This window comes from Eumetopias jubatus, unplaced genomic scaffold (assembly GCF_037043125.1).
Source record: "Eumetopias jubatus isolate StellerSeaLion01/CBP00866 unplaced genomic scaffold, mEumJub1_p1.0 scaffold_2, whole genome shotgun sequence".
NCBI classification, from domain to species: domain Eukaryota; kingdom Metazoa; phylum Chordata; class Mammalia; order Carnivora; family Otariidae; genus Eumetopias; species Eumetopias jubatus.
In genome coordinates, this window is record NW_028274808.1 from 196,179,923 (window position 1) to 196,207,590 (window position 27,668).

At 59.7% G+C, this 27,668-nt stretch overlaps 1 protein-coding gene across 1 annotated transcript in view; it reads left to right on the plus strand.

Annotated features, from left to right (window-relative positions):
* The first annotated feature begins 1,299 nt into the window (after positions 1–1,299).
* Positions 1,300–27,668, plus strand: part of NSG1 (neuronal vesicle trafficking associated 1) — a 28,374-nt gene continuing 2,005 nt past the window's right edge. Inside the window, exons 1-3 of the mRNA XM_028088749.2 lie at positions 1,300–1,428; positions 4,952–5,068; positions 22,025–22,135. Of these exons, the coding sequence (XP_027944550.1) occupies positions 1,300–1,428; positions 4,952–5,068; positions 22,025–22,135 (357 nt within the window). The remainder of the gene's footprint in view (positions 1,429–4,951; positions 5,069–22,024; positions 22,136–27,668) is intronic.

Consider the following 27,668-nt stretch of genomic DNA (forward strand, 5'->3'; position numbering starts at 1 on the left):
TAGCAATTCCCCAGCAGCGACCGGCCTCCAGCTCCTGGTCTTGCTCCCACGCCACGCGCGGTGTCTCATCTGGGCAGTCCCCGCATCCGGGCTGGCCCCAGGTCCGCAAAACGACGCCCTAATCTGGGCAGCTGCGACAGCGGCTGGAACCCCCCGCCCTCCATCCCCCCCGCCCCCCGCCGCGACCTGGATGCTCCAGGCTCCGGCTGCAGTGAGGGGACCCCCTGCTTCCTCTTCCGAACAGACCAGAGAAGGCTTTCCCTCTCCCTCCAACGCGGCGCAGCGCGCCAAGCGCTCCCTCTGCCCTGAATACCCAACCCTCCGGCTGCCCCGGGGCGTCCTCCCAGTCCGGGCGCCTTGCCCCGCTCAGGGGAGCGCTTCCCCCACGTCCCGAAGCCTCCCTCCCTCCATTCGCATCCGCGCCCCCTTGCCGCGGGCACGCCCTCTTTCCGGGGCCCCCTCTCCAGCCCAGCCGCGCGCCACGGGGCCGCTCCGGTGCCCCCCACTCCGGGGGACCAATCCATCCCTCGGCTCGCCCCCTTCCCGCCGCGAGTCGCCGCGCGCCCCCGCCCGCGTTCCCGTGCGCCCCCCCCCCCCCCGCCACTCGCCGCCGCCGCCGCCGCGAGCCTCGGGTCCGGGCGCGCCCCCCGCAGCCGGGACGGGCGCGGGTCCCCGGGGAGCGCTCCTTTGTGCGGCCCCGCGCGCTGCGTCAGGGCGGAGTTGCCGCCGCCGCCACACGCGCGCACTCTCCCGCGCACGGGCGGCCCCGGGGGCGGCGGGAAGGGAGGCGGCGAGCGGGAGGAGGGAGCGGCCGCGAGCCCATTCGCTCGGCTCCCCCGCCCGGCCCCGCGCGGCGCCGCCTCCGCCATTGCTGCGCGCGGGAGCGGCCGACGCGGAGGCTCGCTGCGCGCTCGGAGCCAGACCTGCGAGCGGGCGTGGGTGAGTGCCGCCCGCGGGCCCGAGCCTTCCGCCCCGAGGCGGGGGCCACGGCCGCCCGGCGCCCCGGTGGTGGTGGGGGGGGGACGGGGGAAGGGGCGCTCCGCGCGGGTCCCCGGCGCCGGGACGGGGCGCGCCCCCTCCCCGGCCGCGGTGCGCCCCTGAGCCCGGCGCTCGGGTCCCGCGGGGTGGGGGGGAGGGCCTGGGACATTCACCCCCCTCTCCACCCCGCCCCAGTCCCGGGCGGCGACCGCCGCGTCCTCCCGACCCCTCCTCCCCGGAGGCCAAGCGGGGGCCGGCGAGCTCGCGGTGACTCCCGCCCGGCCCTCCCTCGCAGGCGGCAGCCTCGGGTCTCCCGGAACGATGGTGAAGTTGGGGAACAATTTCGCGGAGAAGGGCACCAAGCAGCCGCTGCTGGAGGATGGCTTCGACACCATCCCCCTGATGACGCCCCTCGATGTCAATCAGCTGCAGTTCCCGCCCCCGGACAAGGTGAGAGCCCCCCGGCACCCCCGCGCTGCCTGGTGCGCACCCCAAGTCTCGGGCGGCGGCCGCAACAAAAGAGACGCGCGGCGTGCGCTGGGGATGGGAAGTGGGGGCGAGCTCGGGCGGCGGGAGGAAGCCCCCCCCCCCCGGGAGGACAGCGTGCCCGCGCGCGGGATTCCGGATCGGGAGACAGCTCGGTCCTGACAAGGGAGCGCAGTCGGGGGAAGGTCCCCTCTCGATTTTCCTGGGAGTCCAGTCCAAGAGGTGTCCCTGGCTCCACCGCGGCAGCCCCCCCAGCCCTGCTCCTCCCCGCCCCTGCCCCACGGTAGCAGGGGGCTGTGGGTCGGGGGTGAGACTTGGGGCGCGGCCGCCCCGTGTGCCCGCCCAGGTGATGCGGTTTCAGCCCGGTTTGCCCCGTGGCGGTGGGGAGGCCCCTCTCCTGGGTCCCATGGACCCTCGTTGAGGGGCTGGCTTCCCATCCTCACCCTCCCCGCCTGCCCCTCCCAGACTGGCTGTAAGATGCTGCAGGGTGTCTGTTCTGACTGGGAGCTTCCTTCCTCTCTTTGTTCCTTTTGTGAAATCTTGAAGTAAATGCTCTCTGCTAGCTGGGTATTAGTGTAACTGGAGACAACCATTCATCATCCTTTCCCCAAAGTGGGTTTTTCTTTTCTGAATTTAGAGTCCCTTTTCTTGAGTACAGTATCCAATCAAGTAGTTTCTGTATGTGGAGGATAATCTTTTCAAGAGTTAACTTTTGAAAAGGTAAATGCGATGATTTAAAGTCTCGACAATTGTATTGCACAACTCAAACCTAAAATACTATACACAGCATCCGTTCTGACCACCTTGCTGCCGCCTTAAAAACCACCGCGGCTGCGAGTAAGCTCGTTCTAGTTCCCGAAGTGCGTTTACATTTATTGTCTCATTTAGCCCTGGCGAGGACGTTCTGACTCAGGTCTTTGTCTTTTATTCCGGCATGTTGGTGACTGCTGACCACCGGGTGGGGATGGGGGGATATCTATGCAGCGATGGGTCCTTCCCTTCTGGAAGATTCCTTTATTCCCATGTGGACCCTTTGACTTACTCAGCCCTCTAGAGTGGTTTCCATCCCCCCAAGTCCGTTGTCTGTGTTGTGGGTGGGGGGCAGGGGCAGGAGCGTCGGCCCGGCAGCAGGTGTTTCGGTTCAGGAAGAGGATTGGCTTGGACACAGGTGTGCACCCAGGCCACGTGGGGCCACTTTGGGGGCACTGAGGGTCCGGGGGAGGCTTGGGGGGAGGGGTGGGGCAGGGCTGCCTCCCCTGGCGCATCTCCTTCACTGTCTGGACCGGTGGACTTGCTGGGCTAGCTCGGTCGGGGGCGGGGGGCTGCCCCCACCTTCCCCTCCCGCCTCAGTTCAAGAGTGGTGGCGGCCTGTGCCAGGAACGCTGTGTCCCAGGGCAGCACCTCTGTCAGGTGACTCCCTCCGCTCAGCCTGAGCCGCCTCTTTTGCCCTCAGTCTGTTCCGTTCCAGCATTGTCCAGCACACAGTTGGCTTATAGCAGGGAGGGGGATTTCAGGCAGGGGTGAAATTCTGGCCAACCAACTGGGCATTTAGAAGTAGTCTAGGTAGGTCCGAAAGGTAATGAGTCTCCCATCCCTGGGAATATTCAAGACAAAGGGAGGGAACTGGCAGGGATGGGTGGGAACCAGTGGTTGAGTTGGAAGATTTCTGAGGTCACGGATGAGAAGACTAAGTCTCAGAGAGTTCACGGGATGGGTCCAAGGTCACACCGCCGAAGGCCACAATCCCCCCCTACCCCCCCACCCCCCCACAGTGCAGAAGCTTCTGGCATGGGCCACACGTTCCATCCTGCTTGGGACGCGACCTCTCACGCGAGACCTCACTTAACCGGAACAAGAGCGCTGTGTGGCTCACAGGCAGGGTTCGGGGAGGTGATGTCACCTGTCCCAGGTGCCGTGGCCGCTGGGGTCAGGTAACCCGTCGGGGTCGTAAGTGGTGCTCAGAGCGTGTACCGAGTGCCGCGGTTCGACAGTGACAGTGGTCATGGAGCTCGCAAGGCCCGGGCCGCTCTCACCTGACATTTGTCCAGTAACTTTACTGATATTGCCCCCGTTTTACAGATGTGGAGATAGAAGGTCTAGTCCAAGGTCACCGAGCGTGTTAGTGGCAGAGGCAGGTGAATCCAGGCCCGGAGCATATTGACCGTGTTCCCACTGCGCTGAGCATTGTACGGATTGCCCCCTCCTCCCTGCAGCCGGGTGAGATAGGCCCTGTGCCCATTTCACGGGCCAGGACACTGAGGTTCCGAGTGGCCAGGCAGGTGCTCAAGGTCACACAGCGAGTCAGGGACAGTTGGGATTTGAGGACAGTAGGGTGATGCACAGATGCTGCCTCCAGAGCTGGGGTGGGGGCACCCACAGTCACAGTAGGCATATCCGCCCTCTTGGCATCCCGGGAGCTGCGTGCATGGAAGGGACCGAAGGAGGGAAGGCACGAGTCTGATGCCAGTTCTGTGGCCCTTGGATCACTTTTCGGTGGCGGCTGGCACGGGCCGCTTTCTCTCCCGGGGCTGGCTCCAGGTCACAGCTCGGTCCGAGAGCCCCTGTGGAGGCCCACGCGGGGCCCACCATCCTGACTCGCTGCGTTCTGCGAGGTCTGCCCTGGGGCCCACAGTCACGGAGAGCACCGGATGCAAACTTCTCTTTTTCCTCTCTCTCTCTCTCTCTCTCTCTCAATCTTGGCTGGGGGGTGGGGGAGAGCGTGGGGGTGGCTGGTGCTCTGCAGTCCAGCTGCCGCTTCCTGGCTCCTGGAAGCTGGGGGCGGCGAGCGGGGACTGGAGATGGGCAACCCCATGATGCCTCCCTGTGCAGCTCAGACAGCGCAGTAAACTGTCCCTGGCTTCAGGCGAGAGGAGGAAAGCGCTGTGAGCCTCCGAGGGAGGAGGCTGGACGGGGCTCATCGAGAGCTGCTGGGGATGCAGGGAAGGGTGTGTACGGGGCAGAGCAGGGCAGGTGCCTGGGTGGAGAAACCTCCCCCAGTTCGCGGTAGAGAGTGGAGGGAAGACGAGCCGGGAGACCCTCTGGGGGCCATTGCAGGGGCAGGAGAGGGGGAGGATGGCGGGGCCAGGGCTGAGAGATGCGAGATGCATTTCCTTGAAGGCCTGCCACTGCTCCTTCCTGATCCGCCTCGCCTCTCCCCTCGCTCTGCCCATGGCGGAAACCGAGCGCACTCCTGGGCCACCGTGTCGGGGGTTAGCCCTGGCACCCACTGGCTGGGTGGCCTTTGGCCGATGAGCTTCACTTCTCTGGCCCGGAGTTACCGTCTTTCCCTCCTGGGGCTGCTCTCAGGATTATTCACGGGCCATTTCTCTCAAAGTCCTCGCACCGAGATGTCCAACAAAGGGTGGCTGTTCACATTCTTTTTGTGACACACCTGTGGGCGAAATGGTGACTTGTCCTCACCGGGCAGGTGTGTCCGCGCGCATCTGGCTGCGCTGCTGACGCTTTGCTTCCCTGTTTCCCGGACCAGGTGGTTGTGAAAACGAAGACCGAGTACGAGCCTGACCGCAAGAAGGGCAAAGCGCGCCCTCCCAAGATAGCGGAGTTCACCGTCAGCATCACTGAGGGGGTCACCGAGAGGTTCAAGGTGAGCGGCCCTGGATGGGAAAGATGCTGCTTTGGTGTCCAGGGCGTCAGGGGGGCGGCGGGGGGGCGCCACACTGGCCCCTGGAGTGACGGGAACAGGGCCCACCCCAGCTGTGCAAAACCCGCCCTGTGCCTTTGCAAATTCCTTCTTTATTTCCTTCATCTTCCAAAAGGACCACACATAACTTGGCGGGGGCTGTTTTTGTGTTTAAAAATTTTTTAATTTTAATTTAGTATTTTTTAAAATTCCGGCACAATGAGCATGCAGTGTTATGTGAGTTTCGGGGGCACAGTATAGCGATTGAACGGTTCTGTCCATTTCCCAGTGCTCGCCCCGGTTTGCGCGCTCTTCATCCCCTTCGCCAACTTCACCCCTCCGCCCGCCCTCCCGCTCCCTGGGTTCTAGAGAACAAGCCGCCCAGTTTGTTCTCTAGAGTGAAGAGTCTCACTTAGTGGGAAAACCCACCCCCAAAACTTTCTCTTAGACAACGGTTACGGGCAGGTGAACAGTCACTTTACCAGACTTTCCGAAGGAAGCAGGCTCACACAGAGGTAAGGCGGCCCACTTATTACCTGCAAGACCCGGTTCGGGGCCGCCTCCTTGTTCCAGCTGAGCTCAGGGAGCCTCCCCAGAGGTCAGGACTATCCGGACAACCCATCTTGCAGACGGGGAAGTTGAGGTGCAGAGAAGTCACGGCCGTCCAGGCTCCAGGGGCCTGTGCTCGGCCTCCACCCTTCAGCAGCCCTGGCGTGATGTGGAGGTGCGGCGCTTGGCTGGCCGGTGTTCCCTGTGCCCGGGCCACTGGGGGCACTCACTCGTGGTCGGGGAGGCCTTGCTCTGGACGGCTCTCCAGGGAGGAAGAGCTGCTGAAAGGGGCAGGGTTCCAGCCAGGCCAGGGGTGGAGCTGTCCCCAGCGTCAGGTGGCCTCGGAGGGTGGAGACAGCTGCGTTGGTTGAGGAGCAAGTCAGGATGCTGATCTTCTGGAAACTTGTTCTTTGAGAAACGCGGGGGACGAGAAAACGGTGGCCCTCACTCACCCAGATTCAAAGGGGTGATTTGAGAGACCTTGCGGAGTGGCCGTGGCTGCCTCTCTGGTGGCTCTGTGTGTGGCTGTGTGAGCAGCTTGCGGGTGTCTGGGTGCACAGACGCTTGGACCCCCGACCCCTGCAGTCCCCCAAAGCACCTGTGCACTCAGCGTCCCGTTCGTGTCATGAAAACCCTGGGCACTGGTTACTAGCTGCAAGTGAAGCTCACAGAGCTGAGGTGACTTCGTGGGCCAAGCAGGGAAGCCCAGGGTGTGCCGTGACTCTGAATCCCTCCTTGGCATCGCTCCAGCCTGCCCCACGGGCTGGAGAAACACGGTGCAGGGCCTGCCGGGCCGGCGGACCCCTCTGAGCCGCGATCTTTTGTGTCTGCGGGGTGTTCACCCGTGTGATTTAACTGCCCCGAGAGGCGGGCACGTCTGGTAGAACCCACTTTCTAGCGGCAGGATTGAGGTGCAGAGAGTCCCACGTCTGGGGTTCCTGCTGCTGGTATGAGGATGGTGTACGGGCTGAGATGCTCCTCGGGTGGCTCCTGGCTGGGCAGTCTGTATGTGTCATTAAGTTCACGGCCAGGACCAGATTGGATTGACCCAAGATCAATCCGTCTTCCGCTCTGACCAGCCGGCTTCGCGTGTCTTCTCTGCGGCTGCTCGGATGACCTGCATTCCCCGTGCCCTGGGGATCGCCTCCTGGCTGAGGCAGAAGTGACCTCAATTTCAAGGTCATCCTAGCCATCCTTCTGATGGCTGACACCATCTGGGTTTTTCATGCCTGATTTGACCTTTGCCCTTCTCAGCCCTGGCATTTTAGGTCCCCCCAGAGTGGGGTGCTACCTTTCATCCTTTGGGGTCCATTGTGTGCCAGGCTCTGTCCCCCAGCTCCGGTGTCCTTCGTTTGTGTTTTTCCCGCACGCTCACCTGTTACGGGTCCCCAGGGCTCCCGCTGAAGGCATGGGGGACGCACATTGGCCACCAGGGCTCTCGGCAGCATTCGTGTGGTTACCTGGCTCCAGGTGCCCAGAAGCCGAGGGCTCAGAACATCTGAGCCCGTCCCTGTGGACGGGGCTGTGGTGGCAGAACCCTGCCTCATCTCTGCCCCCACCTCGTGGGGGATGTCCAAGAAGGTGATATATACAGTAGGCGCTCAGTAGGGCACTGCATCGCAGTGAGCCCGTTCCCTAGTCTTATACTGAAACCTTCTGGGCACGTTCATATGCTTAGCCTCCGTGGCCTCCTTAGTGTTCACAACCACGCTGAAGGGGGCGGCACGGAGGCTTTAGAGTCCCAGGTGGTCTCGGGGGGCTGGGGGGCTTCTGATTGGTCCGAGCCTCCGAGGCCAGTGCCTTTCCACCCCCGCTCCCCCGGCCTGCCACACACACCTCCGCACAGGCCCGCCTTCCAGCTCCTTCCAGGGCCAGCTCAGCCACCAACTCCTCCACGAAGCCTCCGGGGATTGACCTCACCCTCCTGGGGCCTCCGATGTCCTTTGTTAGGAGCAGTAACGGGATGAAAACCAGGAGTGCTCCCATGAGCCAGACACCGGGTCAAGCTCGTGAGACTTCCCAGCTCACTTAATCCTTGTAAAAAACCTCGTGAAGTGTGCCCTGTCGTCCCCGTTGCACAGTGGAGGGGAAACTGAGGCAGAGAGCTTGGCCCGGGGCAGCCTGCACCTGGCTGTGACACCCGAGGTGATGTGGCTTCCCCCCTGGGAAACATGTTTACACGGGCAGCTCCCCTCTCCAGGCAGCCCACGTTGCTGCTTTTTCCATTTTTTTTTTTTTTTAGAGATTTTATTTATTTATCTTAGAGAGGGGGTGGGGCAGAGAGGAGGACTTCCAAGCAGATTCTGTGCTGAGCATGGAGCCTGACCTGGGAGCGCGATCTCACAACCTGAGCCAAAATCAGGAGCCGCCCGCTCAACCGACTGAACCCCCCAGTGGTCCCTGGACTACTGTGCATCTCAGAATCCTTTGCCTTTGTTGATTTGAAGCCCCTCCTGGTGAACCTCTGCCTGGGGCCCTCCGTCTGTCCCCTGAGCCACACAGAACACAAGTCAGCCTCCTTCCCAGCAGCCACGTACTTGAGTCTTCTCTGGCGTAAGCCTTACTTTCCTCTGGTCTCTTCCTTCACGTCACAGCATCCGGGCTCCCCCTGTGAGGGGCCCAGGCTTCTCTTCAGGTGTGACCAGGAGTCCTGGTGAGGTCCGGTGGGGCGGCCTCTCTCTGCCAGCCAGGATAAGAGCCTGTCCTCTCTGGGGACGTCCAGGCACCTCCAGCTCGATGAGTCACTGGGTGACGAGCCGTGCTGCTGGCCTGGAGTACGTGGTGACTTGGGGAGGCCTGGGGGACCCTCGCTTGTCGAAGAAGGCAGCTCCCAATAGAGCCCTCTCTCTAGGCCACGTGTGGGTGTAAGCCCTTTCCAGGTGTTAACTCACCAGTTCCCCGCCCGGATGGGCAGACGACCCCCAAGGTCACAGTCAGTGGCAGAGCGTGAGCTGAACAGGGTGGCCTGGCCCACTTGACTGGGAGGCCCGTGGGCCAGACTCACACAGCTGAATGCCCCGCGTTCTGTGGACACGTCAGGCTTTTGTGCCAACACCCTTCTGAGCGGGGAAGGAGATGTACCTGGTTCCCCATGCACCTGCCGCGGGTTCTGTGCCTGAGAGGCGGCCCCCAGAGCACCGTTCCTCTAAGTGTGGGACCGCTAGCACTGAAATCACCAGAAGTTTGATTTTTAACAGAGGAACCCAGGACCCTGGGAACGCGCACTGTGATGAGCTCTCCAGGTGATATACTGAGTTTGTGGATAGAGGTGCATCCTAGCGCAGGGGCAGGGCAGGCTCAGGAGGGCTGACGCCTTTTGGAAATGCCAAGGGCGTTCACCCTTCTGGAATGTTCTCCCAGCCTTTTATCGCCCAATTATGTGTCTGGCATCTTTGAATGGAGCACCCGATAGGGCATGTTTGTCCTGTGCGGCAGCAGCCAGCTGAGGGGTGGGGAGCGAACCTGTGACGGGAGGCGGGGGGGGGGTGGAGGGGGGAGATCTGCCTCCCCCGAGGCCGCACTGGGGGCTCCGTCACAGCTTTGGTCTGGCCAGAACCTCTTCCGGGCAGCTTCCATGTGACGCCCAGCCCGGCCGTTCCTCGGCCCTCCTCATTTCTGTGCGTGAACTGCAGGGATGAAGCCGTGTCTTTCTGGCTGTTGAAGCAACAAGTAAATAACGCGTCCCCCTTTGTCTCTAATTTGTGCACTTCAGGAGCAAGGAGTTGGCTGCTTTGCATCTCCTCTTTATATACCTTTGGATGGCATCCTTGAGATGAGATGTCTTTTTGGATGTTACTTTACGGTTATCGCTCGGGGATGAATCTCTTGGCTCCGAGGTTGCTAGGCTGGTTGCTAGGTAACCGCTGATGGGGAGAGGGTTTTGTAAGACTCCGCCACACTGGGATTGCTGGATGAATCACCCAGCAGCGTCAGAAGCCGAGGCTTCCGAAGAGGTTAGTGTCAACGAGGAAAAAGTGCTCGTTTAATTAATTGGAGGTGGATTTATGCTGAGAATCAACACAGGTTGAGATGTTTCTCAAACTAAGTAAACCTAAACATTCTTCCAGTGGCGCGAGCGGGGCAGAGCGGAGTGTCAGGGTGTGGCTGGGGCTGCTGCTGAGGGTGCCCTCCCATCGCAGAAGCTGGCGGGGCCATAATTAGGCAGATTAAAGGAAGGCTCCATCAGGTTCTGCCTTGTGGCTGCCCTGATGGAGAGCTGTTGAAGTGTCCGAGATCCACACACCTTCTTTCTGTGAGTTACAAGGTTTCCGGTGAGCGAACCGCTCGCCCTCCGCCTGGTGCCACAATACCCTCAGGGCTCTGGGAGGGTCTGAGCGCCTTTCGTGGTCCGCAGGGAGCTGGGAGGATGTCCTGGAAGGAGAGTTTGTCTGAATGGCCCCCGGGCTTGGCAGTCGGGGCTGCCGCGGGGCTGTCCCTTAGCATCCTGTCACAAATGATTCTGTGGGCGGTTTGTATCTTTTTCTCACATCCTTAATGACCTTGAGCTTCCTGTGCACCCGTCTGTTTTCCACACTCTCCAGTAATCCCCTGGTGTGTTTCAAGATGCACTTGTTAAATATTTATGAATGGCAACACCATTTCCTTGGCATTTGGCAGTGAGGGAGGTCTTCGTGCACAGCACTGGGGACCCGAGGATGGCCTGTGGACACCCCCGTAGCCATCCGCTGACTACCCTGCCGGCCTCGGTCACCAGGCTCTACGGTCGCAGGGCTAACGGTTTTCTGGCCCAGCTGTAGAGTGGGGGCCTCATCCAGCATCCGGTCATAAGCTGGTTGAGTCATCTTGGGAGAAGGGGTGCCTGTGTGTTCACTTTTTTGTGGGTCACCTAAAATATTTAGTGTTGCACATGCTTGAAGATGTCAGGATGCATCCTGTTTCTCCCAAGGTTTTTTTGTTTGTTTGTTTGGTTGGTTGGTTTTGTTTTTTTTTTTTACTGCATTACTCAGCAGAAAACACATTTCCTTTGCCCTCCTCCTGAGGTGCGGAGGGCAGAGGGAGCGGAGCGGAGGAGTGAGGAGGACTAACCTAGCCATCGACCCAGTGCACGCTCAGGCGCTGAGCCGCGTGAGTGTTCCTCTTTCCGCATTGGTAACGGTCTTGAAGGTTGATCTTGCTCAAGGCTTGACTTTGGAGGTGGGGAATCAAGGTTAGAGAGGCTAAGGAGCGGACTCCAGGTCAGCCAGCTAACCAGGGGTGGACGTGGGATTCAGACCCACATTCACCTGACACCCCGAAGCCCACCGAGCTCTGTCTTCCACACCAGCTGCTGCGCAGGCCCCATGGGACAGCTCTTCCCTGCCTTAGACGTCCCGGCTGGGCAGTGACCCCCCCCCCGCCCAGAGGCCCCCGGCAGGAGGAGAAGCCCCAGGCCAGGAGGAGCAGATGACCACAAGCAGACTCAAATGGCGCTCGAGCCCCTTGTCTGTAAAGTGGGGGTGTCGTCAGTTCTCCATCGGCATGGAGAGAACCAGCGCGTGTGGACCAGGGCCTCGTAGGCCGAGTGGCTGTGTGCTTCGTGGCCCGGACTGGGGCACTCTGGAGAGGGGCAGTGGACACTGCGCACTTGGGATGCGAGGGCAGGCACCACCAGCCAGGACTGTCCTAATAAGCATCTAGGAGAAATGGTCCCCTCCTTATAAACTCCTTATATAGTTTCGCACCCCGCACCGCCCCCCAAGGCCCATATTCTATACGCATCCCTTCCTGGCTGTTCTTTCCAGAAAACGTCCCTCTTGCCTCCGGGCCAGGACTGCCGGGGCTCGGACTCCCCGTCTCCCCAGGACCCCTGCCCTCCCCGGCCTGTGCCTCCCATGCCTCACCTGTGTCGCCTCTCTCCCCTCGCCCAGTTTTCCTTAGTGTGGTAAAATATACATCACATACTGTTCAGCATTTTAAAGTGTTCAACTCAGTGACATTTAGTCCCTCTGACGTGTCGTCCAACCCTCACCACTGTCGAGTTCCAGACCATTTCATCCCCCCAAGAAGAGACCCCTTACCCATCAGCAGTCACCCCGTTTCCTCCTCCCGCCAACCCCCAGCGGCTGCCCCCCCCCCCCCCCCCCGCCAACACCGGCCGTTCTCGGCCTCTTTAACTATAGGCAGTCTAGTGGGTGCGCGGTAGTGTCTCATCGTGGTTTTGATTTGCGTTGCCCTAGTGCCTGATGACGTGGGTCACCTGCCCCTGTGCCCCGTCGGCCATCTGTGTGTCTTTGGAGAGATGTCTCTTCAAGTCCTTTCCCATCTTTAATTGGCTTGTTTTTGTGTTGTTCAGTTGTACTCTGGATACGACGTTCTTGTCAGACACATCATTTGCAGATATTGGCTACCGGTCGGTGGGCTGCCTTTTCAGTTTTCTGCTCGTGTTCTTTGCACACAATTTTTAAATTTTGAAGTACAATTTATTTTTCTCCTTCATTTCTTGTGTATTTGATGGCAGATCTAAGATACCACTGCCAAGTCTAAGGTCATGAAGATTTGCTTCTTTTGTTTTGTTCTAAGAGTTTTATGGCTTTAGCTTTTATATTTAGCCTTTATTCCATTTTGAGTTAATTTTCGTGTCTGGTGTGAGGTAAGTGTCGAGCTGTTTCTGCGTGTAGATAGCCAGTTGTCCGAGCACCATCTGCTGAAGAGACTTCTTGCCCCATTGAATGGTCTTGGCGACTTGATGAAAAACAAAAACAGTTGATCGTGGACATTGTGGGTTTTATTTCTGGACTCTGTTCTGTTCCACTTACATGGGGATTCTTACGCCAGTACCACACCGTTTTAATTATCGCAGCTTTGCGCTAAGTTTTGAAATTGGGAACGATGAATCCTTTGATCTGTTCTTTGTTTCCAAGATGCCTTTGGCTCTTTGGGATCCCTTGCAATTCCATTTCTGCAAAAGAAGGCTGTTGGGTTTCTGCTAGGGATTGCACTGAGTCTGCAGATCACTCTGGAAGTATTCTTGTCTCCACAATATGAAGTCTTGCACTCTGTGAACACAGGATGTCTTTCCATTTATTTGGGTCTCTTCTCATCTCCCCTAGCAATGTTTTCTAGTTCGCAGCGTTCGAGGCCCTTCCCTCTTTGCTGGAGGCCATGAGCTCCAGCAGTACCAGCTCTACCTGACACCGTGGCCCCTGTGGCTCACACGGGATCTTGTGTCAGGCTGCAGCTGGTGCCAGGATCTCGGGACGTGCGTATTCTCCTCCTTCGTTTGAAATCCCAGTGTTTCTGAGGTCGTGGTGTTTGATGTGTTAATAAATAAGCATATATATGGAAACCCTGCCCTGAGCTCTCCCCTGAGCCCTGCTGCTCTCACACACTGTGCCTTCCAGGCCACCGCCCCCGGCAGCGGGGCCCGGGCTACCACGCGCCACCGTGGGGCACAGTGGCCGGGGGAAGCGCAGAGCGTACAACCCCTGCGTGGTCACTGTAGCGCCTTCCTGGTGTCTCCTGCTCCAGAGCCCTTCTTGACAGCTCCACAAAGTGACGCAAGTCTTGGGACTACGTGGAACTTGCTTTCTCTCCTGCGCCCCTCACACACACACACCTCAGTCAGTGGCACACATTGTCCTCCAGCCAACTGGCAACGCCTCCACGGGCTGTGAGAAATGGGGACTTGTCACCAAGGGGCAGCTGCCTCCCGAGTTCTGCCGTGCCCAGGAGCTGCCTGGCTTCCTCCTTCTTGATGGGGCACACAAGGACCTGTGTCCGCTGGCTCATGTCACCTCCCGCAGGACATGTGATGCTCCAGCCACATTAGCTGGACACACCATATTCCTTGACACCTCTGGGCTTTGGCACAGCCTTCTTCCTCGGGGAACACCCCTCCTGCCCCGACGAGCGGCTCCTCCAAGACCCAGGCGTTCCCCCCCCGCCGCCCAACCCAAGTCCTGGCCAGCACAGTAGAGGGTCTGCCAGCACCCCACCCAGCTCTGTGGAGGAGCTGTGACGAGTTAACACCTTGCAGCAGAGACCAGGGCTGATGCTGTGTGGCCAAGGACAGGCCAAGGTGGCCACTGTCTTGTCTGGAGGACGTGCACCAGCCACTGGGGAGTCCACAGATGGAAGAAGGCAGGGCCCCGGGCCCAGAGGCACTTTTGGCTTTTCTGCCTTTGTGGGCCCCTTCCCCCTTAAAAAAAAAAAGAAAAGGGCAAAAGAAAGGACATTATCTTATGGCTGCCTTGGCCTGAAGAAGACTACCATCCAGACTGCATTCATGATTATTATATAATTATTTCCGGTTTTTCAACAAAATTAAAAACCATTTTTGTGGGTCGCTGAAAGCATCACAGGCCCCATCAGTGGGCCTCGTGTGCCCAGTAGAGGCAGTGGCCCTGCGCCTAAGGAAGTGCCCTTCTCCAGGCCAGCCCCCCCCGCCCCCGCCTCTGTCCCTGGCCTCCAGGCCCACTGCCACCCCTGGGAGCACAGGTGGGGGCAGGCCCTGGCTGTCAACCCAGGCTCTCCAGGCCTCCAGGAGCCCACGGAGGGCAAAGCAGGCCCGGGTCCCGCCTCCTTCCTGTGCGTGATCGTTGGCTTCATAAAAGCCAGACAGACTGGCACCCCTGCAAACTGAATTTATGTTCCATTTGATGCGGGGACGCTCTGGGTTGGCTCCAGGTACCCGAGGGCGGCTCGGTAAGTGCTCACAGAGAAGATGGAGCTGGGCGGCCTGCCAGCTGGATCCAGTCCCTCCCTCCCCCGCTCCCTCCCTCAGTGGGCGCTGGGGAGATGGGCTCCAGAGGAGGCAAACTAGCTCCGTGGGGCATCTGTAACCAAGTACCACCAACTGGGTGGCTCAGAACAACACACATTCATTCTGTTACAGTTCTGGGGCTTCTGAAGCCTTGAATCAGTGTCACTGGGCAACGTCCAGGTGTTGGCAGGTGCTCCTCTGCGGGCTCCAGGGGAGGACCCGTGTCCCGGCCTTTCTCAGCTTCCAGGCCCACGGTCCCCACATCCCTTGGCTCGTGGCCCCTTCCTCCACCTGCAGCCCAGCGTCCTCCAGTCCCCACTGTGTCTCCTCTGCCTCCCTCCTGTCGGGACCCCTGGGATTTCACTTGGGCCCACCTGGATAATCCAGGAGAGCTTCCCCATCTCTAGACCTGGATTTAATTCATCAGCAGAGTCGCTTTTTTTTTTTTACTATTTATTTATTTGACAGAGAGAGACACAGCGAGAGAGGGAACACAAGCAGGGGGAGTGGGAGAGGGAGAAGCAGGCTTCCCGCCGAGCAGGGAGCCCTGACGCGGGCCTCGATCCCAGGACCCTGGGATCACGACCTGAGCCGAAGGCAGACGCTTAACAACTGAGCCACCCAGGCGCCCCTGCAGAGTCACTTTTTGCACATAAGGCAACGCGCACAGGTTCCCGGGGTTAGGACCCAGATGTCTTTAGGGGACACCGCTCAGCCAACCCAGCTCGCTTGCCTCACGCTGGTCACCCGTGTTGGCTGAGCCTCAGTGTCCCTGAGGGTAAAATGCAGTCGGGAGGATTACCTTCGGGTGCTGTCATGAGGAGTACGTGAGCTTTACTGAAGCTGCCTGCCGCAGCACAGACCCTGGTGGAAGTCTCTGGAGCTACTCTTAGTAGGGTATTTTGGCATAAGGGAGCCAAGGCTGGGGCGGGAGCTCAGCAGCCCCCAGGTTCCAGGAATTCCATGCCGAAGGGGATCCTCTCTTGACCCCACGGTCCTCAGCTCCGGTTGTGTACAGAAAGCGTCTGCAAAGTTCTGAGTAATACCGGGGCCAGCATTCTGCCGGTGCTCTGGGTGGGGTCCCCTTGTTGGGATCCTTCGGGGCTCCTGTGATTCTCACACACAGCCGGGGTGGAGCCCGTGCGTTCAGGCTGGGTCACTGCATGTGGCTCTTCTTGCGGGTGCCCCTGGGCTCTTAGCGCCACCTGGGTGTCTTGTTGGCGCAACTTGAAGGTGCTGTCTTTTCAGGGACTGGGCCTCCATCACCTCTAAAGGAAGGTGCTGAATGTGGTGGTCTCCGAGCATCCTCAGGCTCCAGGGCTGACACTGTGCGGGAATGGGCTTCCCACTGTGTAGCGAGGGCTCACTCTATGCCCCTGGGTGTCCAGCATGGGTCTCCTGGGCTCCCTGCTGTAAACTCGGGTGCTGGGCTGGCATGCCCCTTTCCTGGCAGAGAGGGACCCAGAAGTCAGGGGCGGATGCCCTTTCCAGAGCCACTGTGTGTGGGGGCCGAGCAGGCCTGGGAACCCAGGGCTCTTGACACGTGTTGGGCAGTGAGTGGCCAGTTTGTTCTTCCAGTCAGAGTATTTTGGAACTGGTTGAAAGATGGGGCCGCTGGTGGTGGGGGCTCTCCAGGATGCTTCTAGTCAGGCCGTGTCGACGTTAGAGAAAGCCTCAAGAATGCTCCTGAGAAAGAGGTATGTTTGGCTAGGTAATTTCACACTTTTTTTTCTGGAATATTCTTAGTTGTCTCATGGGAGAGGGGGAGGTTTGTAAAACTCTCCAAGTTGGGACACCCTTCGATTTCACTTGAAACGCTGGGAAATAGTCCGTGCATGCACTATTGGTGTTGGGAGAGGCTAGGATGTTCCAGAGCCTTCCTGGAGGCAGTGGGCCTGGCCAGGGTGTTGAAGGGTGAGGAGGAGAGAAGGTGGTGTGGTCTGGCATGCTGGGGAAGGACAGGGATGATAGCAGACAGAGAACACCCGTGGGGGAGGCGAACCAGCGTGAGCCCCCCCAGAAGGGCTCTGGCTTATGGGGCTGCATGAGTTCGCTCAGGGTCGTCGTAACCCAGTGTACCACTGGGGCCTTCACCAGCAGAAACGGGACAGTCTCGCAGTTCTGGAGGTCAGAAGGCCCGTCCACGTGTGGGTGGGAGGGCTGTGCTCCCTCTAAACCTGCAGGGGAGTCCTTCCTTGCCTCTTCCTCCTTTCTGGTGGCAGCTGGTGACCCTGGCATTCCTTGGCTCAACCCTCCATCTTCACGAGGTTCTCCCTGGGCGTCTCTGTGTCCAAATTTCCCCTTTGTATAAGGACCCAGTCGCACTGGATTAGGGCCCACCCTGATGACCTCAATTTAATCACATCTGCAAAGACCCTATTTCCAAATAAGGTCACATTCAAAGGGTCCAAGGTACAAGGCTTCCATATTTTGGGGATGGGGAGAAACAATTTAACCCATAAAGGGCCTGGCACGTGAGGCTGGCATCTCTTCAAACCCTTGATCCCTGGTCATTCTCCTGATGAACATGTATGAGCACGAGGCTTTTCTTCTCCAGAGATGACACAGGCAGGCGATCTGCTTAGGCACACAGTTGGCAGGTGGTAGAGCTGGGATCCAATTGGGGATCTTTCTGGAAAGGCCCATGGCGCTCTCCTCAGGCCATGATAACCACAGGGGTGCACTCTGCCACATGGTGAATAGGAAACCCACATTTCTCTTCCTACTGTGGGGCACTTCCCAGGCCTGTGCAGACTCTGGGCCCAGGAGAGGCTCAGGGTTTGCAAAGGTGTGGGGGTGGGAAATGGGGACAGCCTGCAGGGGAAGGGTTTTGCCACACCAGGCACCCCCTCCTGACTGTCTGTGGATGTCTTTCTTTGCCCCTCTCCCTTGACTATTGCAGGAACTGTCACGGTCTCTTTTCCTGGTTCTGTGAGCTCCTCGGTCATCGGGCCCGGGGAATCCTGGATGAAAGGCCCAGGCCAGGTTCCAGGAGGAGGGCCCCAGAGAAAGTGGTTCCTCGCGGCCCCGCCGAGAGATGGGGCTTATTTTTAAACCTAAACAGATGGGGCGCTGGGAACCCAACACAGGCGTGGCTTCCAAATTCAAGGGACAGGTTTAAGAATGCCCTAGGATGTGAGATTGTGTGTGTGTGTGCGCGTGCGTGTGTGGGTGTGTGTGTGTGTGTTTTAATTGAGGATTGTTTGACATACACCGTTATGGTAATTTCAACTGTGTAACACAAACACTCACTATAAAAATGGGATTGTTTGTTTTTTTGCCATTGAGTTGTAGCAGTTCCTTATGTATTCTGGACCTTAACCCCCCTTATCCGCTACATATGACTTGTAAATATTTTCTCCCACTCGGGAGACCATACTGTTGATGGTTTCCTTTGCTGTTCCACTTTTAGTTTGATGCCCCACTTGTCTGTTTTTGCATGTGTTGCCTTTGTTCTTGGTGTCAGATTTAAAAAAATCATCGCCAAGACTGATACCAAGGAGCTTAACTCTGTTTTCTTCTAGGCGTTTTATAGTTTCAGGTCCTGTGTTTAAGTCTTTAATTGCTTTTGAGTTAGTTTTTGTATATAGTGTAAGAAGGTGGTCCAGTTTCATTCTTTTGCATGTAGCTGTCCAGTTTTCCCAGTAGCAGTTACTGAAGAGACTGTCCTTCCCCGTGCATATTCTTGGCTCCTTTGTCATAAATTAATGGACCGTGTATGTGTAGGGTCATGTCTGGGGTCTGTATTCTAATTTTCTGTCAGTACCACACTGTTTTGATTGCTTTTGTTTTGTAATATAGTTTGAAATCAGGGAACACGATACCTCCAGATTTGTTCTTCTTTCTCAAGATGATTGCTTTGGCTATTTGGGGTCTTTTGTGGTTCCATACAGATTTGAGGATTGTTTCATTTCTGTGAAAAATGCCACTGGAATTTCAATAGGGATTGCATTCTACCTGTAGATTGCTTTGGGCAGAACGGACATTTAAACAATATTAGTTCTTTCAAACCATGAACACGGAATATCTTTCCATTATTTGTGTCATCTTCAAGTTTTCTTATCAGCGTCTTAAGAGTTTTCAGTGTACAGGTCTTTCACCTCCTTGGTTAAACCTGTTCATAGATACTCTTTTAGATGCAATTACAGATGGGATTTTTTTTTTTTTATTTTATTTAAGAGAGAGCATAGAGTGAGAGAGCATGAGCTGGGGGAGTGGGAGAGGGAGAAGCGGGCTTCCCACTGAGCAGGGAGCCTGACCCGGGGCTCGATCCCAGGACCCTGGGATCATGACCTGAGCCGAAGGCAGACACTTAACCACCTGAGCCACCCAGGCGCCCCAGATGGGACTGTTTTCTTATTTTGTCTTTTTGATGGTTTACTATTATGTATAGAAATACTGCATATTTTTGTGTATTGGTTTTGTGTCCTACAACTTTATCGAATTTGTTGATTGGTTCTGAGAGTTATTTGGTAGAATCATTAGGGTTTTCTATATGTAATATCACGTCATCCTGCAAATAGTGACAGTTTTACTTCTTCCTTTCCAATGTGGATGACTTTTCTTTTTTTTAATGCCCTGGCTTGGACTTCAGTATATGGTGAACAGAAGTGGCGTGAGTGGGCATCCTTGTCTTGTTCCCGATCTTAAGAGGGAAAGCTCTCAGCTTTTCACCATTACTATGTTAGCTGTGGGCTTGTCCTAGATGGGCCTTTATTATGTTGAAGCATGTTCCCTCTATACCGTGTTGAGAGTTTTTATCATAAATGGATGTTGAATTTTGTCAAACGCTTTTCCGGCATCTCTTGAAGATGGTCACGTGTTTTTATCCTTCATTTTATTCGTGTGATGTATCACATTGATTTGCGGGTGTTGAACCATCCTTGCATCCCTGGAATGAATCCTGTTTTATTATGGTGTATGATCCTTTTAATGTATTATTGAATTCAGTTTGCTAATATTTCACTGAGGAGATAACAGTCTAGCAGGGCTTCTGAACCTACTGCGTGGCATGGGCCTCTTTTGGGCATGTTTTCAAATGCCTAAAGTACAAAGGGTTGTGAGGCATGTGGGCTGGCTCAGTCATTAAACGTCCTACTCCTGGTCTCAGCTCAGGTCTTGATCTCAGGATCGTGAGTTCAAGCCCCATGTTGGTGCAGCCTACTTGAAAAAAAATACAAAGGGTTCTGAAGGAAACTAGTTATATTAAATACAGCTCTTCCCACAGACCACCCTGCCTGGGTGAGGCAGCCTTGCTGCCCTGGACGGTGCAGAGCCCTTGAAGCTTGCTGCCCCCAGGGGCTGCGAGCGGGTAGCTGGGTCCTCGGCAGGCAGATCTGGGGTGAATCTGGGGAGGAGGCTGGGGTAGGACAGGGCAGTGGGCATGAGGGAGGCTGCGTGGCCTGGGTGAGAGCCCAGCTCTGCATCTGCTGGCCGTGTGACCCGAGTGAGGGCGGGAGCGACGGGGTGGCACCTGCGGCAACAAGGGCCAACGCTTCCTTCCCGGCGTGCACTGTGCCCGGGCGCTGTCGTCAGCCCTCCCCCGGCCCTGGGAGCTGGGTCCTCCTGTTGCCACTGGCAGGCAGGGGCCTGACCCAGAGGAGCTGAGCCGCTTGCGCAGAGCTGCCCATCCCAGGTGTCGGCCCCAGCGAGGCTGCTGCTCGCGTTGGAAAGCGTGAGGGTCCCAGCTGCTGCGTCTGTGGCCATGTGGCCCTGGGGCTGCCGCCCCCTTGCCTGTCCTGCACATTTGACCTCCTTCAGCTCCATGCTCAGCCACCCCTGCCGTCCGCCCGGGCTTTCTGGGGTCTGTGGTGGTGTTCTTGCTGTAGCCGCCACCGGAACCCTGTGGTGCCTTTCCTGTGGGCGCTTTGGGCCCCAAAGTATCGGTGACTTCATCCAGTGTCTGTGTGTCGGGCATGGGCTCCATCTGCAGTATAGACCGTCCAGGCCGACTGCAGTTTCTCTGGCCCTAGAGAGGGTGACGGCCCTGACGGTCCAGGTGACGGTGTCCCCAGGTCACAGGAAGGGAAGAGGGGGGTGGAGGACAGAGATGGTGAGGGGGATGGGGGGGGACTTAGGGACGGGGGGGAGGGCCTCATGGGGGGTGACACAGAGGCTTCTTGTGTGCTTGGGGCCTCAGGGACAGGGGTCGCCCCGGCCCAGCGAGCTCGAGCTGGGGAGGGGTGGGCATGCAAGAGGAGGGAGCGTCTGGGTGCTCGTGGGCCCCAGGGTGTGAGGGTCACCTGGAGTGGGCCAGAAAGGGACGGCGCTCTAGGTCGGGCTGGCCCCAGCCCTGGTGCCTGGCCGGGGCTCCCCACCGCCCCCCACAGGCCTGGGGAGGACCCTGTAGGCTGGTGGCGAAGAGCCTGGGAAACGGGAGTCCCTGTCGTTCTCTGTGGGCATCTGCCCAGTTCCTGCCGCCCTCGTACCCCCCACAGCACCTGCGAGGTGGGGAAGTGTCATCTTGTGTCACGGGTGAGGGGGCTGGGGGCCAGAGAGGCGTGCCTGAGGTGGGTGGAGGGGGACGCCCGGGGCGGGCATCTGTCCATCTGTCCCCCTGGTGGGCATTCCTCACACCCATATTGTCATGGGGCCCAGCGCTGCTCTGTTCTTTCACAGGTGGAGAGGCTGTACAGTAACGGAGGCCCCGCGGGGTCCTGGGGGACGCGCGCCCAGGGCTCCTGAGGCCAGGGCAGGGCTCGGGGCACTGTCGCTGGGGGCTCACCCCCAGCCTCTTCTGCAGCCCCCCCGGAGGTGGCGGGGTTCCGCCCAGGCTTGGCAGGGGAAGGAGCTGGTGGGGCCCCCGGGAGGGCCGGGGCTGGAGGAGTCGCTGACCTTGATGGAGCCCCTGCCCCATGCCGGCACCCAGGGCTGCACAGCCTCTGAATCCGCCCCCCTTCAGGAGCCTGAAAGCTGTGTCTGCTCACGGGGTCGGGAGGCTCACACTCCCCCAACCTGGGCTGCCGAGGCTTTGCACGGCCTTTTAAGCCTCCGGCCATGCCCTGCCCCTGCGTGGGGGGTGGGGGTGGGGGGCGCTCTCCCAGCAGCCAAGCGAGCACCCTCATTTTGTCCCCGCGCTCCGCAGCCCCTGGCCGTGCAGGATCTCCCACCTCCGTGCCCGCTGTCCTGTCTCGCACCCACCCGCACATGTCGGCTGAGCACACGCTATGTGCCGGCCGGCTGGGCATACAGCAGTGACGGTGGGGACTGCCCTCTGGCGAGGGCACACAACTGAGCACGCGGGAGACTTGAGGGCAGAGGTGACGAGAGCCCCAGAGATTCTGGCCTTCCCGCTTCGCTGGTCCCGGCCCAGCGGCAGGGCTGGTGCCCCGGGCGCGGGAGACATCTGGAATGGCTGATGAGCCGGTGGCTGGTGCGTCACCGCAGTCCCTGGCAGCAGGCGGAAAGGCAACCCACAGGCCGGCTCCACTATGCTTCCCAGTGTCCATGACGCTCGGTCGTGCCTACACCCCCAGCTCCCCACGCAGGGCCATTTACACGAGAGCGAGCTTGTGACGTGGTGAGAAGGTTGTCCCGCTGACTGCTCGTCCCTGGAGCCTCCCGGGGCTCCGCTGGGGCTCCGACCACAGACGGGCTCTGCGGACGCTCTCTGGCTGGCCGCCCCCGCACGCGGTCTTCGCAGCCCCCTGACGGCCCCGCTCTGCCCGCAGGTGTCTGTGCTGGTCGTCTTCGCCCTGGCCTTCCTCACCTGTGTCGTCTTCCTGGTCGTCTACAAGGTGTACAAGTATGACCGTGCCTGCCCCGATGGCTTCGTCCTCAAGGTAAGGCACCCCAGGAGGGGCCCAGGGCTCTGGCCAGGCTCCCCCGCCCCCCAGGGGACCCTTGCGGGAGGGAGCAGGGAAGGGAGGCGGGGGGGGGGGACAGGGGGAGATGGCGAGGCGACCCTGTAGCAAGGAGGCTCCTGGGAACTGACCTAACCCCGGGGGAGCAGAGACCCAGAGGGGGGAAGGGCTTGCACGAGGGGGGCTGGGGGCAGGGCTGGGCACGCGCCCCTCCCCCCCGGCCGCCCCCTCGGCTGAGCTCTCCGCGCGTGCAGATGCATGCCGTGCTCCGACGCCTCCGTGTTCCAGAAGGGCTGCCAAGTGGCTGCCAAGTGGCACCCAAGCCGACCGGGAGCAAGAGGACTAAGGACCAAAACAAGGGGGAGGCGACAAGGGGGAAGAGGTGAAGCACCAGGAAGTGAAGCGGACTCACTGTGGACCTGCTCCCATCTCCCCCACACTCGGTTCCGAACTCCCCGCAGCCAGGGTGAAGAGGGAAAAAGATCAGGGGCAGGATGTGGCGTTGCTGAAATTAAAGCAGGAGGAGCCCACGCCGAGCGCACACGCGGACGGGCTTGGTTTGTCGGCTGCCACCCGGTGACTTTGCTTTAGGGTTTGGCGGCGCGAGGGACACAGGACCCTCGCACGAGTTAGCAGGCAAAGCCAGAATTCATGTTGCCTTCCAGCCCTCCCTCTGCTCGGCAGGTATGTGTGTGGCCTGCTGTGCGGTGGCTGCGGCCGCTATTACTCCGGCCAGGACCCATCAGCTGAAGAGCCCCACCTTCGGGACGCTCCCTGCTATTCTCAAAAGAAACGTGAAGTCAGTCGTACACCGAGTTAGGTTATAAGCACTGGAAAACAGGAGAGCAAAGCAGGTTCTAGAAGGACGGTCACGTCTGAGCAACGCTCATAGGAGGCCAGTGAGAGAGCTGTGCGGGGACCTGGGGGACACCCCCTCGTCTTCACCAAACCCATCCACCCTCCGCATGGGCTGGGAGAGGTTACGGTCTGCTTGGAAGCTCAGGGGGCACCACGGTTTAAAGGAGGCCAACCCAGAGGGCCTGGGGGCTTCGAGGAGGGGAGGGCTGCCCTTGACCAAGCAAGCCCATTCGCTGACACTGGAGGCTGGCAGGGCCAACCGAGGCGGGCTCAGGGAGCAGCGGCGCCGCAGGCGACCGCAGGGCGGGGCAGGTCTGGTCGGCCTGGAGGACTGGGGGCAGTTGGACGTGAGCCAGACTCTGCAGACGTCACGGGCCAGGCAACGGCCGCCAGGGGAGGAAGTGATGGGTCAGCCACTCGGTGGCCCTGGGAGGCTGGAGGTTTGGTGTGATGGCCCAGGAGGCTGCCATAGGGAGCCTGGGGAGAGACAAGGGTCTGGCCTGCTCAGGGTGCTGGGGACGGAGAGAGGACACCCACATCACTGGGGGGAGGGATGCAGGGGAGGACCTGGTCCAGAGCCCCGTGACGCAGAGGGGCTGATGTCATGGAGAGGAAGCAAAGCAGACGCAGGAGCGGTGCCCCGATGGGAACCGGGTGTGCAGAAGATAGCCTCCTGGGGCCTGGACAGACTGCTCACAAACCACTGGGGCGAGCAGCTCCATCAGGAGGACCCGGGGTTTGCTTCTGGGCCGGGGCAGGCTGCCTGCGTGGAGGAGGGGGCCAGGCTAAAACTACCCGGCCTGCCAGGCCAATTCTGCTAGAAAACCTGGTCCGGGCAGGTGGAGTCCGAGAGAGGAAGCCCTTGCAGGGCAGAGGGCAGGTCTCTGTGTTCAGAAGGCTCTACGGCTGAGCTTGGGGCCCAGCCAGCCTTGGGAATTTGGGAGTCCAGTGATCTTCTGTAGCTGCGTCTCTTGGGACTTCGGCATTGTCCACTGGCCTTTCCGTCTAATTGGGGGCAGGTGGCCTCCCTGGAAACCATGGCTGGGAGGACTGGGGAGCTCCCAGTCTGTGCCTGAAAGCCCTTGGCTAAAGCTGGAGGTGGTGCAGGTCACACGCAGACCCCGACAGCTTACAGAGGCTTTTACACTAGTATTTGTGAATGCTCCCAAAAGCCTTCTGTAGATACTGTCAGATCCCCACTTTACCCGTGGGAAGACGCAGTACAGACGCAACCATCATTGTGTCCAAGGTCACGCCTTGCGGTATGACTTGAGTATTTAGCACGCATGCATTAACTGCCGCTATGCTGTCCCTGGCTGGGTGCTGGGCTCCCAGCACCGGACAGGAGTCAAGGCCCTACCCTTGGGGCCTGTGTTCTAGTGGAGGAGACAAGTGGCAAGTAGACAGGCAGATGCCCAGATGGTGTGGACACTGCTGAGTGCCAGGCAGAGAAGAAACCAGGGTGACTGTGAGAGCCTGAGGTCACCTCTTCCGGGTCATTTGGGGGTGCAGACTGAATGAGGAGTCAGTTTAGCAAGCAGGTGGTCTGGGCATGCATGCATGGACTGAGGACCCAGCTGACCCCAAGAGCCAGAGAGGGGCCCCGTGGGAAGGGCGGATGGACCCAGGTGCCACAGAGGTCCTGGCGTGAGCCCGAGGGCAGGCGTGCGCCCGTGACTGCGCTGTGGGTAAGAGGGGGCGCGGGCCGCCCCGACCGGGAGTGTCACTGGGGGATTTAGGAGGGCAGGTTCGGGCTGGGGAGGATGCAACGTTTCTGCCTTTGTCCTGAAACCGTGCAGTAATTATAGGAGTCTTATGGAGAGGTTTTGAGTGTAATGGGAAATTACCCAAACCCTACGTTTTTTGACATTTGGGTATTCCTCGTAGACTGTCAGCAGACACACGCCTTCTCCCCAGGGATCTCGTGCACGAGGCACACTTACTAGCGCTGGCTGCGGGCCAGGGGCTGCTGGGAACCTGCCTGCCTGGGTTACCTCCCTGGGCCCCGAGGGAGTGAGCGGCGGATAGGTCTGGTGACCTCCCCACACTCGCCTACAGAGGGGCACGGGGCTGTGATTTCTGGCCTGAGAGGGGCGGGGTCAGACCTCCCTGGGAGCCCCCGGTCCCCAGAGGGCGGGGGGAGGTATTCCCTCGGGTCTGGAGGCCCCATCGTGGCCTGGCGTGGTGTCTCGCGCTGCCCAGCGCCTTGCAGGACCCTATGCTGGCGAGCGGAGGAGGGCAGGACAGCGCGAAGGGCAGGTGGCCGCGCTGGCAGGGGAGCAGGTGGCCGCCTTCCTGGACGGGGCCTACAGCTTCCTGACGCCCAAAGATGGCAGGGTTCGAGCTGCTGATGAGATGCAGGCGTCCCCTGGGTGGTGCCCCTACAGCTTCTGATCTTTCCCGTCCGCTGTGTGAGCCTGGACGCACTGTGGCTTCTTACCTGACTGTTGTGCTTGGCATCCCTGGGGCCTGGCATGGGGCTGGCATGAACGGCTTCTGAACATGCTGGGCAGCCCACCCGTGGGAGTGCCGCTCCCCAGCCACGCCTGGTCACTTCACGCTGACACTCCCGAGGCCGGTATCCCGGGAGAACCCTCCAAGGGGAGAGGGACCTCCATCGTGAGAGGCCTCCACGTCTGAGTGCACGGGAGCTTTTCCGTGACTGGGGTGTCATGCCTTGTGTCTTGCCACACATCACGTGCTCAGCTCTGTGTCCCTGCTTTTGACCCCAGGCAGATGCCAGGCTACATGGACCCGCACGCTGGGGAGCCCTCCGGGTTCAGAAGAGGACAACAGACTGTTGCCCGAGAGGATGTCACGTAGGCCATGGCGCTCACCTGGTTTGGGTCACAGCAGCCCTGCCAGGCAGGCCTCGCAGTGCCCCCCACCCCCCGAGCACTGCCAGAGGAGCACCATGTCCCTGGCCTGCGAGGGTGCTGAAGGCTGAGCTGGTCATGTGCGCCGGGAACTGAGAGCTGCGCCTGGCTCCTGGGGCCTGTGTGCTGGGGCCTGCGTGCTGAGGCCTGCGTGCGCCGGGCCAGCTCGCTGGCTGGATCCGAGCCTGTCAGTGCCCTGGGCAAACAGTGGTTCTGCCCCAGGGGCCCCAGGGCAGGGCTCACTGCCTCTGCTTCTCACTGTCTTGTGTTTGAGTGGGTCATCTGCTGGTGGCTTCACACGGTGACAGTGTGTGTGTGTGGGGGGGTGGTTCTGGGCGCTCCCACCGGGAAGCCCAGACTGGAGAGTTACCTCCTCTCCCTGGGTCTCCTTGGCCGTCTATAAAAGCAGACTGCTGGAAGCTTCCTCACAGCGAGAGAACGTGCGTGGAAAGCACCTGGCAAACTGTCAGGGACAGAGAGGAGGTCAGGAGGAGAACAGTGTGGCAGGCAAAACCCCAGTCCCGTTTTCTTCTGCCAGGGAAATGGCAGGTGGGCCTCGAATCTACAGGAAGACCTCAAGGAGCAGCCCCCCTGACCCGCCTTTAGCTTTCAGAGATTGAGCAAAAAAAGCTGGGCCCCGGCCGGGGCGAGGCTCCTGGAGGAGATACCCCGGCTGCATCCCGGGCTGGCCCTGAGGTCTCCCAGGGCCCACGTCCACGGCGCAGCAGCTGTGGCCGGCCATCCTAGCGGTGGCCCACGGTGCCCAGAGATGTGGTCCTAAGAGGTCCTGTCATGTTGTCCACATGGTGCCTGCCCCGGGCAGGTAAGTGGACACTCTGAGCGGCTGGGTTTCTTGCTAAGCCCTGGGAGTTGGTCAGAGTGCCCTGGGCGGCGCTTGGGCTACAGGTCCCAGCTGTGCGTGTACCAGCAGGGTGACCACAGCCAAGACAGACGGCACTCAGTGTGCCGAGCCTCAGAATCATCTGGGCTGTTGAAGTATACGGATTGCTCCTGCACAGATGTGCCGAGTCAGACCCCTCAGGGTGGGCGGAGAATCCGGGCTGTGAAGCTCTTCCTGGTGACCGTGGAGGTGGCCGAGGCCAGGCACCGGTCTTAGCTGCGGTCTCCCTTCGCTGTCTGATGGTGAGGCTGGCGTTCATGCGTTGCTTTGGTTGCTTAGACACAGGAAACGGGGCTTCCACGAGATGGAAGGGCAACCTCTGTCCCGTTAAGGCTCCAGCGGGAAGGCGGCAGGGCTCTGTGAGGTCACCCTGGAGCCCCGAGTCTGTCGTCTGCTGCCCTGCCAGCCCCCAGGGTATCACCCTTCCCTGCGCAGTCAGCCAGCCGGGGAAGGGCCGCGGGAGAGAGCGGACAGACCACTCCTGTCCCACCGGCCAGAAGTTAGCCCCACGGCCTCACCCGACTGCCAGGAGCGCTGGGCGCCAGGTGCCTGCCTAGCCCTGGGGGGTGGCTAGGGGAGCCGATCACAGCCGCACCCCCTCCCCTGTGGGCTTGCTGAGCCCCACAGCTATTGTGTGGGCTGGCCACGCCAGCTGTGGTGGGGCAGGGGCTTAGGTTGCCTCCTGATTGATAAGGAAAGGCAGCCTGGGGTGTAGGGTCTTAACTGTTTGCGGTCCTAGACCTTTTGTGAGCTGATGAGAGCTATGGGCTGGTCTCCCCCAGCCCTCACCTCCCCAGGGTTCTGAGGCCTATAGGGACAAAGCCTCTTCCTTCGTGGACAGCTGCCTGGGATAGCGCCGCCCCCCCCCCCCCCACAA